At 36.8% G+C, this 12049-nt stretch overlaps 1 protein-coding gene across 4 annotated transcripts in view; it reads left to right on the forward strand.

Annotated features, from left to right (window-relative positions):
* tbxas1 (thromboxane A synthase 1 (platelet)) overlaps window positions 1-12049 on the forward strand; it is a 379177-nt gene that overhangs the window by 359104 nt on the left and 8024 nt on the right. For all 4 annotated transcript variants that reach the window (XM_028810450.2, XM_051935311.1, XM_051935318.1 and 1 more), the window contains 3 exons: window positions 6820-6908; window positions 9816-9953; window positions 11409-11571. In XM_028810450.2, coding sequence (XP_028666283.2) covers window positions 6820-6908; window positions 9816-9953; window positions 11409-11571 — 390 coding nt within the window. The remainder of the gene's footprint in view (window positions 1-6819; window positions 6909-9815; window positions 9954-11408; window positions 11572-12049) is intronic.

Genomic DNA, 12049 nt, shown 5'->3' on the forward strand with positions numbered 1-12049 from the left:
ATTAGTGATGAGTCAGTCAGTCAGTGAGTCAGTGAGGGCTTTGCCTTTTATTAATATGTATAGATAAATTGCCAAAGTCATATTTAAATGGAATATGTAAAATCCAGAAAGTTGATCCAGAATCATATACTTGTCATACTTGTCATTCATTTATATTTGTTATGTCCTCTTACTTTTTTGTATTTCTTATTTATGTAGAAAATAGCAAAAGTCATTGTATTTGCGATTACAGTTATGGAAAGAATAGTTCTGGAATTCTAAATGTCACTGATTGGGGCTATTTCTGATGTTGACACCTGCTTCAGTATAGGGGTGGACGGTATGACCAAAATTCTATATCACAGTATTTTTCTAAATTATCCCGGTTTCACGGTATTCAACGGTATTTTTTTCCCCATGCATGAGTGGATGTTAACCACATTTTCCACTGCAATTACTGGCTAAGAATAACCTATTCCACTGTCAAGAGTATTGTACATTGTACAAAAAAAAAACATTTTAATGTGCACACAAGAATTAATACAGCTTTGCATTGCCCCATAAAGTGATAGTTTTCAAGGGGGTGGCACTAATGGAGAAGGTATCACATTGCATGACAGATGCAGTCAAAATATTGAACCTTTTTATTGAACAAATTTTGCAAAAACAAACTATAATTTTGACAACATATTTTCAACCATACAAAGAGGCATTTAGACTTAGTAAAATATCCAGAAGTGTTTGTCAAAAGTTGTATTGCACCAAATATGTCTTAGAAAAGGAATAAATAGTAAATATTTTTTGTAAACCAACTACACTTTCTGTTAATGTTAACAATCTCTGTCCACTGACACGTTAAAGTGACTTTTTAAACAACTTTATCATCATTAAACTGCATAATATTTAAACTAATAAATAATAACAATAAAATAAATAATAGTATTATTACTGATAGTTGCACTATTACTTCAAGACTTCAAGCCCAGGTGCATTACACAGTATTCACCAAATTAAAATAAAATAAAACAAGTGCAACTTGGTGATGACATCTTTACCAACTGAACCATCATTTAGGCAAACTGCATTAATATGGACCTTGCTTCAAGCTAAGCTATACTGGGAAGAAAAAAACAAACTATATCGAGAACAAAGTCAACATTTCCACTTTATTCTCGCCATTTATGTTGAGATTAAAGTCGACATTTCCACTTTATTCTCATAGTTTACTTCATAATTAAAGTAGAATGTCGTAAACTAAACTTCTTCCTAAAATCAATGTTTAATCAATTACTTAATTTACCCCGTCATAAATTAATGCAGCACAAATTAATGCTTTGTGTTACGTTCCCCGACCCAGTGGTTAATCACTACGCTTCTTAAACTGACTTCCTCCGCACTAAGAGAAGACAGTGATCACCATACAGAATCCATTCACTTCATGATATTCCTGCTTTCTGAAAATTTAGAATGCTAAGATAAATACTTGATATCATTTTCATGATGAAATGCATTAAAGCAGGTATTACACATGCACGGTAGTGAGGCGGTAGTGCTGCTCCCTCGCAGTAAGGGGTCCCCATGTGTATGTTCAGTGTAGAGAACTTTATGGCAGGTGTGACGAGGCTCCAAAAAACTGGATGTATGAATAGCTATCGCACAGGTTTAACTTAAATATTGTGTAAATGTTGGGTTTGTGATCTGCTGGTCGGAGACACGAACACAGAATTCAATGCATGTTCTTCTGAGCGGGCTATCTTTATTGCATGCATGCTGTCTCTATCTGACGTACCAAAACCCCAGTTCCTATCCTTTCTTTTTCTTTCACCACATAACCAATCACCACACGATAAACGTCTTTGTGAAATTAAAACTAGTTATAAACTTAGCCCACGGTGTGTTCAGAACTTTAAAAATATCTTTGTTATACATGTTTAATTATGCCATCCATTCAGAGTTGCGCCCATCTCTGAACGAGTCGCCAGCACATCACAGGATGAATACAAGCAAAACATACACTAGCAGGGTCAATATAGCACAACAAAACCCCACATCCTACATGACTTTGAAAGGAAACTGAAGCACGCCGAGTAAACCCACCAGAAAAACATGCAAATGCAAGGCAGGCACGCCGCCGTGCCCCCATATGATTAATGCATGCTTTAATGCATTTCACCATGAAAATTATATTAAGTATTTATCTTAGCATTCTAAATGTTCAGAGAGCAGGAAGATCATGAAGTGAATGTATTCTGTGCGGCGATCGCTGCCGGCGCCTCCTCTTAGTACAAGAAGAAGTCAGTTTAAGAATCACTTAAAACAAAGCATTTAATGTGCTATATAACTTATGACGGGGTTTGAGAAAATCTAGTAAATTAAATATTCATTTTACGATGAAGTTTAGTTTACGATGTTCTACTTTAATGACAAATTACGAGAATAAAGTCAACATGTTGACTTTAACCTTGACATAAACGGCGAGAATAAAGTAGAAATGTCGAGAATAAAGTCAACATCTCGACTTTATTCTCATCATAAGCGTCAAGATTAAAGTGGAAATGTCGAGAATAAAGTCAACATGTCGTCACACTATTACACAGTACCCAGGTACATTACACTGTATTGAAAACAAATAAAACAAGTACAACTTGGCTTGCAGTATTATCTAGGGTGACCATATTTTGATTTCCAAAAAAGAGGACGATCGGCACGGCCTCCAGACGAATTCAGACAAGCTTCTTGGTGGTTGATGAACATTATTTATTATACTGCAATGGTGCAGAATTAACCTCTGTAATAAAATAAAATGAAATCTGTAAAAACTTATGACAAAATAATAGCTCTCTTAGACTCTTCAAATAAATAATTAAATATTGTTCTAAATATGAACTATTCTGTTCCAGCTTCAACAATATATCTCTTAAATGTAATAAAATAAATAACAGAAGAGTCTCACAAAGACAAAAAAACTTAAACAAAAAGAATCTAGACTTTTCATCTTCTTCATCCTGCTTCTTTTCTTCATCCTCCTTGTCAGCCCATCCATATTTTGCTATGGAGCTGATCTTTCCTAGCAGTTTTCGATAGCTTAACAAATAAGCATGAAAGTCTTTGCAAGACATGTCTTTGAAGTTGTACTGAACTAGTAGAATCCCCTTTAGTGACTCTACGGAGAGCTGGTTCCTCTCCTTGGTCCACTGGCTTTGCATTAGTGAAAAAACCCTCTCAACATTTGCATTGTGAGAGGGAAGTGCAAAGACAAACTGTGCAATTGTCAGTAGCTCTGAGTAACATGCAATGCCTTTTGCCTTTTCAAAATATTTGGTCCACTTCTGGTGTACCTGCAGGCCAATGAACTCCTCATCATGGTTGAACTTTTCTGTGAATTTCCTCAGATTGGTGACCTAGTCAAAACACTTAACATCATCAACTGCCACCCCCTTCTCTCCAAGGTAATTGATGCATGCCTCCACATCATTCCAGTTTGGTGGCTCACTCAGATCCATCCACATGAATGTTGAGAACTCTTCCATGGGAGTCATCCACTTCTCCAGATACTCCAGACATGCACTGTACATGCCATGCACATCTGCACAGAACTGGTCACAGCCTTTGTCAAGTCAATCTTTGCGCTTCTGTGCCAGTAGTCCCTTAACTTTAAGGGACATGAAGTTGTTGCTCTTGCGTTGAAGAAGAATGGTATGTATATTGTTTAATATCTTCTTCACTTCCATAATGGACATGTGTTCCTGTTCCATTTCTTGAATGTGGGTGTGGAACACAGACATGAGTGTGTGCATGTGCCAAAGGTAGATTTCAGCAAAATCATTTTCAAAAAAACTCTTGAGTGCTATGGGTGGCTTTTTCTGAGACAGAAAATATGCCTTTAAAGCTGGAAACATCTGTAACATCCTCTCAATGCTTGGGAACAATGACAGCCACCTTGTCTTGCTGTGAGAGAGCATCCTTCTGTAATCAATCTCAACAAAATCACAATACTCCTTCAGGCTCTCAGTGCGCACAGTGTAAATGTGAAAGTACTGGTAGATTTTGAATATGATATTCTCAATGTCAATTTCTATTGTGCCTGCCCCATGGTGTGCACAATTATTCAATATGTGTGCTGGGCAACCCACACCGATCAGAGTCTTGTTTTGCAGCAAACTCTTCATATTTGCAAACACATTCTTTCCAGCTTCATCACGTCGGCTTCCTCCAAAATTTGTGTTGCAATTGTCTCCAGTAAATGCAATGCATTTTTCCGACAGATTGTTTTTTGCCAGGGTTTCTGTGAGATATTTTGCAATGGTTTCTGCTGTCTCATTGGGTGTGTCTTTAACTTCAATCAATTTTGTTTGCACGCCACCCTTCTTCCAGTCAAAATACTGGACTATGACTGGGAATATTTTCACTGCTCCGTGGTTACTCCCATCTGTGGAAACACCACAGTACAGGATTTCTTTGAGTGCTTCATGAGTGATTTCAACAGAGGGTGGGGCTATAGCACCATTGACGATGGCTTCGGTCTTGGTGCGAGCACTACTAAACTTTTTTGCAATGTCAGAGTCAGGAAATGCCTTTTTAAGCAAAGTACTGGTACAATCCATGGACCTGTAACTGTTGTGATGTTTCACTGTATGAAAAGCCATTGCACCTTCTGCTGCATTTACATCATCCTCTGTTTTTCCTGGTCTGACAAAAAACTCTTGTCAACTTTGCAGATAAACTAGTCTCACCTCGCACAGCTTTTTTATGTTTCTCGGTGTCCATGTGGGCTTTCAGATCCCCAGCACCTTTATTTGATACCGAGACATATGTACCGGCTTTGCACACGGTGCACTCCGCCTCCCACTTGTCCCGACCGGGACGGTATGTGGGAAATTTTCTTTGCAGTTCATCGGTGAAGCTGCACTTACGCTTCGGCATTTTTCCTGCTATACTGCTCCACTCTCTGCTCTGATGCCTGTCTGCACTGCTCCCTGTCTGTGTCTGTGTGTTTGCGCGCGCGGCGCAGACCTGCCCACAAGGCAGCCTCCCGGTAATTACGTCGCGCAAAAAAGTAGTACCCTAGTATTGTGTGCAAAACGCCAGTCAATTTACGTACACGCGTAATGGTCCTATGAAAAACCGGACATTTTCGTGAATTTATAAAACCCGCCAGGAGGTCCCGGACAGGACGTAAAAAGTGGACATGTCCGGGCAAAAGAGGACGCTTGGTCACCCTAGTATTATCCAGTAGTATAGAAACAGTATTTACACATCTGACCTTTTAAAACTAAAGTATCTCCAGGCGACGGACGTGACTCCTTTTTTTCGGCAAAAGTTCTTCTGTTCATCATGTTCAACTTTATCGTCGGCTTCAGTTTCGGAATGTTCTCTGTCCATTTTCACCGCGCAATACCTATGCTACCGCTACCTATTTGGTGGTGTAGCAGTGAAATAGAGCCCTAGTGCAACAAATCTGTGTTTAGCGGTGTAGCAGTGAAAAAGGTCCCCACTTGAACAGTTCCCTATTGCGCCACGTTCCTAACGTCGTTTAGGCAATTTAAACCAGTGTTGCGGTATAAGAAAAATCCATATCATAAAAAACATAAAAAACGGTTTGCGGTATGAACCGGTATACCGCCCAGCACTACTTCAGTATTGTCTTCACTTTGCAAAATGCTTTCTGATCTTGCTTATTACAAAAGTGACAGTAATTTAATAATCTTTCATTTTCAATGAAAAAGTTATACTGTACATTTTTCTGTTTCTGGAAGTGCAATATATTTATACAGTACATGCAGTTGTTGTGTTTTTCTATATATTAGATATGGTTAACATTAGTTTTTTTTCAAGCATGCTTAATCCATTTTAAGGCTCACCTATATGTTATTAATAACAGCCTGCAAAGTATTGCAAGGTACTGCTGTAAAACATTTTAAGAAGAATGCAGAATATAATTACAGTACATGACAGCTTTACTGGTATAACCATTCACTCCCTTCATATATATCTTTTTATATTTGGTTGCAACTTTAAATTACACTGGCTATAAAGGCCACACAGGCAGCATTAAAGGTATTTATGTGAAAAAAACTATTATTAGGTCATACACTTAACATTGGCAGGATGAGAAAAAATCCAGTACATAACTAAGCAGTTGGAATATGGTAGAAATAAAAACACTTAGATACTGTATGTAAATATTGTTCAAGGACATTTCTGATCAGAATAGTGACATACTTTAATGTTTTCTCGTGATATAACACCATGTGCTAAAACTGCCATTATCATTCAGTTGCAGTGTGAAAACAAGTGTTTAAATAAAAGAAAATAACATCTTTTTAAATTTTTTAATATAATATTGGTGTTTTTGAATATTTTTTATTACTGTTACTTGAGCAACTATGAAAAAATCTGGCAACATTCTTAATCATTTCACATTAAACAAAGCACTAGAAGGTTATAAACCTAGCATGCTAAAAAATACAGTGTGGTCAAGACATTGTAGCAAAGATCACTTAAATTGGAGGAGCATGTCACAAATCGACCTGCATTAACAGATCAAGATTGTACTTTCACTTGGAGAACATTGATTTAACTCTTTACATTTTACATACTATCTAAATATTTATGAATTCTCTTCAGTAATACACAAAAATGAGTACCAGAGTGACACTGATTGTTTGTGGGAAATGCTTATTTAATCTCTGGAGACTAAAATATGTCCTCTAATATGCAAGGTGTTATATGGCCCTAATTTTATTAATCCCATCAAAACATTATGAAAGCGAATCAACAGTAGAACTATTTAATTATGCCCACACTTATATTTTACTGCATTCTATGATCTTTCATTAGGAAGTTCTGGATTATAACAATGTGCAAGAGCTGCCTTACCTAGATCAAGTGATTTCAGAGACACTGCGATTATTTCCACCTGGATTTAGGTAAGTTCATCCATTCTGCCTTCATTTTTAATCCATTTTTGATCCAAAACAGAAGTCTTTCTCTTAAACACTGGACAGAACACCAATCATTGCAAATAACATTTAAGAAGATGCCCATGCTTAATCATACTGGACCAGTTCATAGTTGCTATTGACCCCAGCATACTGTGATGTGTGAATGAATTGGAGTAACATAATAATATGAAGAAAACATGCATCCTCCATTCAGGCAGTGACCTACAGTATGTCTGGGGTGTATGCCTGATTTTATTTATCGTGCTGCCAGTTGCACTAGATCAATGTCAATACATTTGCTGTAATTGCTATTCATTTCTACCAGCAGCCAAAATCTGATGGTTCAGCACTCACTTAGGATATAGTATCAGTACTGGAGAATCTTAAATGCTGCAGTGTTTTTGTTTATTGTATTTTTACCCATATATTTCTGTCACCCACAACATATACATAGGGTGAACATTGGGTGAGATATGTAAATGTATAACATATTTGCATCTATGCTTCAAACATAACCTTTCATTAAAGTGTGCAGTATCTTCTACCAAGTGCATGCTACAGACTTTTTTTTCTAGGTGCTATAAAATATAGGTAGTAATTCCAAACTATACCAGCATTTTCTAAAGAACATACCTCTAGATAATATGAGACAGTGCTAGGGAACAGGACCTTTCAATTACATTTTCAGATGATGAATTGCTGGTAGTTCGAACACACATAGTGCAGCACTCTGTTGTTAGTCTAGTTTAAGCCAGAGTCAAATGAACATGGATGCTCCTCTTCTGGATTGCACAATTGTTGTACAACGCATCATAGTGACAGTCATAGGGAGTGAAACCTGCTGCAATTTACCGAAGGGTACCCAGATAGCAAGTAGTCGTTAAATCAATGTTGATTCAACGTTAAAGTGTTTACATTAACATCATTGAATCGATGAGTTTGCACCCTGATTTAATGTTTAAACAACATTGAATTCCTAACCAAAATTTAGCAGTACTTCACCCATTTTTCAACATTGTGTCAAAGTTATATTGCTGTATTATGCCTGCTTTATCTAGTCAGGTTTATTTATTACTGTATATTGTCCAAATAAACAAAGCACAGAAATCTGTAGTTTCACAGCAACTTTTTTATTGAAATTGCACATCTTTACACAAGATCACCGATCAGTTATTACTTTTATTTTATGACCAGTTCCACCTAAGTGATCTGGTGCCATTTTTTGACAGCATCTACAAATTCTTTCTCAGACACATTTTCCTCCCCCATTCGCAGTTTCAAGGCATCTAAAGTCTGTCAGCACTACATTCAGTCTTTCATTAACCCAAATTAGGAGTCACCTAGGAATAACCTAATGAAGTTTGTATCAGTCTTTAACATTTCATATACAAGTCACTCACCAAATATGCATATCTGAAGTGCTGTGCCTTTAAGTGTATGTTTCCTTCTGCTGCCATCCTTGACTTTTTTCCTCAGCCCAATTTAATCCAGTTGACAGCTCATTCATCAGGGCACAGGATAGCATACTTCATTCCTAACCTTGCAATGATGCCCCTCCAATAACTGCAAAGCAGTTGGGACATGCAGATGGGATGAGAAGAAATTAACTTACTGTAGAGAGTACAAATTAACTCATGCACAATTGATTTATTGCCAGGTTCTATCCAGAAGCCAACATGTTGGCTTGTCGATTATCCGTCTTGTGTAAACTTTACAGCACCCCAACTTCATCATACCCTATGGTATGTGCAGACCATAGTTGATATCCAAACGTGCAGCAACAGTGGACAACCTAATCCATTCTCTGATGAAGGCATCTGTCATGTTAATGTGGACTTGGGTGCGCATTGCTGATGGTCAAGCAAATCAAGCTTCACAGGTTACACTTGTTCTTGTGCACTTTAAACATTTCTACCCATTCATACATTTTTCACTTCCTAACTGAGCCAACATCATTTGGTGAATTTCAGCAGGTTTCACTCCCTCTGCTCAAAAGAAATCTCACAATGGATTGTTGTTCAACAATGGTGCAATCCCACAGAGGAGCATCCTTGTTCATTTGACATTGGCTTTCAACTAGATTGTGCTGTGTGTGTTCAAACTACCCATAAGCCATTGCAAACATGTCTTATTGTGTCAGCTTCTATCCCTTGTGGTTAATGTGAAATTTTCAGATTGCCTTTACTTTTTGATCTACCCTTGTGTTTATGTCTATACTGAAATGTGTCTTTAAGTCTTTTGTTCAATTCTTATTGAATTTCTTCATTATTTTGAATATAGTGAGCAGAAACAGTGAGTCAGTTATTTCATTCACTGGACTTAAAGCCCAGTGATCAAATGCAAACTGTAAGAAAATGTAATCTCATCAAAATTTAAAAAGATATACGCCATTTCATATTTTTAAAATATTACTGATTTAGATCTAGATAACACCATTACAAAGTAATACTTATAGAAAACTTTATTTATTCCATTTAAACTAAATCTAAACAATGTGGCCTTTGTAGTGAGCCAGAGAACCTGCCCACTTGCGGTGTGACTCATGGGCTACAATGCTTCTTGCCAAAGTCCCCAGGCAGCAATGATCATGAAAAACTGTGCGAGAATTTCTGATTCACAAGTATATAAGCTGATGATGTAGGAGCTTATTTTGTAGTGCATTTTAAATAAAAAAAATTATCAGTAGTCCTCCATAATAAAAATAAAAAAAAGTAAAAAATGTAATTTCACAACAGCAGCCAGACATACACATCTACTTAATAGCCTTTAATTTTATAATAAAGAATTTCTTTGTCAGCCTTTTTGGTTAATTAAATAGACATTAACCAACTAATCAAACGATTTTTCTACAGGTGTTGTTGACAGAAACTTTCATCTGTTTCACCGTAACAGGTTTGCCCGTGATGCTTCTCGTGATTGCGTTGTGAATGGTCAATTCATTCCCCGAGGTGTAACTGTTGAGATTCCTGCTGGATATATACATTATAACCCTGAGTATTGGCCAGAGCCAGAAAAATTCATACCAGAAAGGTAAGTACACTTGGTATTGTTTTGAAAATGTTGAGTGTAGTGATTTTGCTTACATGAGTTCTGTTTTCCTGGGCTTTGCAGAATTCCAGAAGAACAGGATTAATCTTGTTGCACATTTTTATTTTGGTGGGAAACATCCTCAAAATTGTCTCAACAGAAGTCTGTTGAGAAAACATTTTTTCGTAATGGTTTGACTATATGTGTAAAGTATGCATGTTCTCCCTGTGTTTCTCTCTATTTTTTTCCTGATGCTCTGCTTTCCAAAGAAATGCAGGTTAAGTTTATTAGTAGCTCAAAACTGGCGTGATGTTAGTGAGTGTGAATGTGAGTGTGAGTGTGTGATTATGCTCTTTGTTGAACTGGCATCCCGTCTACAGCTGAATTCTGCCTAGCATTTGATGCTACTGAAACAGGTTTCAGCTATCTGTAACTCTATAATTAAAAAATATTTTTGGAAAATTCATGGATAGATGAGTGGATTACAGAACACTCCCTTGCGCAATTTGTACAGGAGGAAATAAACATCCTTACCTACATACATGTGAAGATTTCCAGTTTTTTGAGTATGCATTTGTTTTTCTGTGGTTACTTTTGGATTTTAACAGAGATCATTATTGTATTTGTAGGATTATTCAACAGAATCAGAAATGCTCCATAATTTATGTTTAATTCTCAAAGAAATGCATATGTGTTCTTATAACTTTTAAGAATATAAGATTTTATTATTTCATTCATGTTTCTTCATTATTAAATTAAAAATACACTAATTAGGATTCCTTATCCTTAATTGCTTCTAAATACATACATGTGACAACCCACCCACCCACAGACAGACAGACTCATTTATATGTAAATGTAGTGTTAGGCAGCACAGTGGAATAGTGGTAGCCCTGCTGCCTTGAAACTAGGAGATCAGGGTTCATGGGATGGATTCATTCTGCATGGAGTGTGCGCATTCTCTCCATGTCTGTGGGGGTTTCCTGTGGTGACTTTAGTTTCCTCCCACAGTCCGGAGGCATAGGGCTTAGGTGAACTGCCATTGCCAAATCAGCCTGTGTTTATGTGTTTACCCTACAGTGGACCGGTTCCAGGTGCCCTGTGACCCTGTCCTGGATAAGTAGGTTAGAAAAATGGATGGATGGATGCATATATAGTACCTAGCAAAGTAGTTTTCATTTTTTTATTTTAATTAATTTCATAACTAATAACTATTTTTTTCTTCTTAAGAAGTGAGTATATAATAAAAATACAAACTGAAATATTATATCTACTTATCATTTTATTAGTGTGAAGGAGAGCTTCGAAATGCAAGGCAGAAACCTAACCTGGATAGGATACCATCTGTCAATTTTGTCATAACTTATACTGAAATGTGTCTTCAGCCTTATTTCTACTATCTAGGATAAATAAGAAATCTTTCTGAATTTAAATTGTTTTATGTATGTGATTTCCAAGGTTTACACAAGAAGCCAAGGCCAAAAGGCACCCCTTTACATACCTCCCATTTGGAGCGGGGCCCAGAAGTTGTATAGCAATGCGTTTGGCACTGCTTGAGGTGAAGATAGCCATGGTTCGTCTTTTACAACAGTACACCTTTGAAACATGTCCAGACACCAAGGTTTGTGAGGTTTATTTCTGTTTGTGTATATATAAGTCACTGAAGGCTTGAAATATAAAACTGATTGTGGTCCCCACATGTTTGTTGTGGAAAGTGAACATGTCAATCCACAAATGCTATTGGTCCTGACAACTCCAGCAGATATCACTTTAATTGCTGCTTTATTGTATGTGTTGGAAAAAAAAAATAAAACTGTTAGATTGTTAAAAAAAATGACCAAAACATTTGGTTTTATATGATTTCATTGCCTACTGTGAAACTCTGTTCTTCCTTTGATTAGTTATGTTGTGCTTTTGACCCCTGGGTCTAGCAGAATTACAGCAACCACTATTTCTAACAGTCCTTTATCGTGTAGCCAGTTCAGCAGCACTAAACTTAATTTTAATGAATAACTGTGTCAGATTTTTATCTCAAAGCCTACTGCTGCTTACCTTTGCTTTGGTTGGAAATAGCATTGAATGTTTCATTTAGTTTTAAA

Source organism: Erpetoichthys calabaricus, chromosome 1 (genome assembly GCF_900747795.2).
Source record: "Erpetoichthys calabaricus chromosome 1, fErpCal1.3, whole genome shotgun sequence".
Lineage (NCBI taxonomy): Eukaryota > Metazoa > Chordata > Cladistia > Polypteriformes > Polypteridae > Erpetoichthys > Erpetoichthys calabaricus.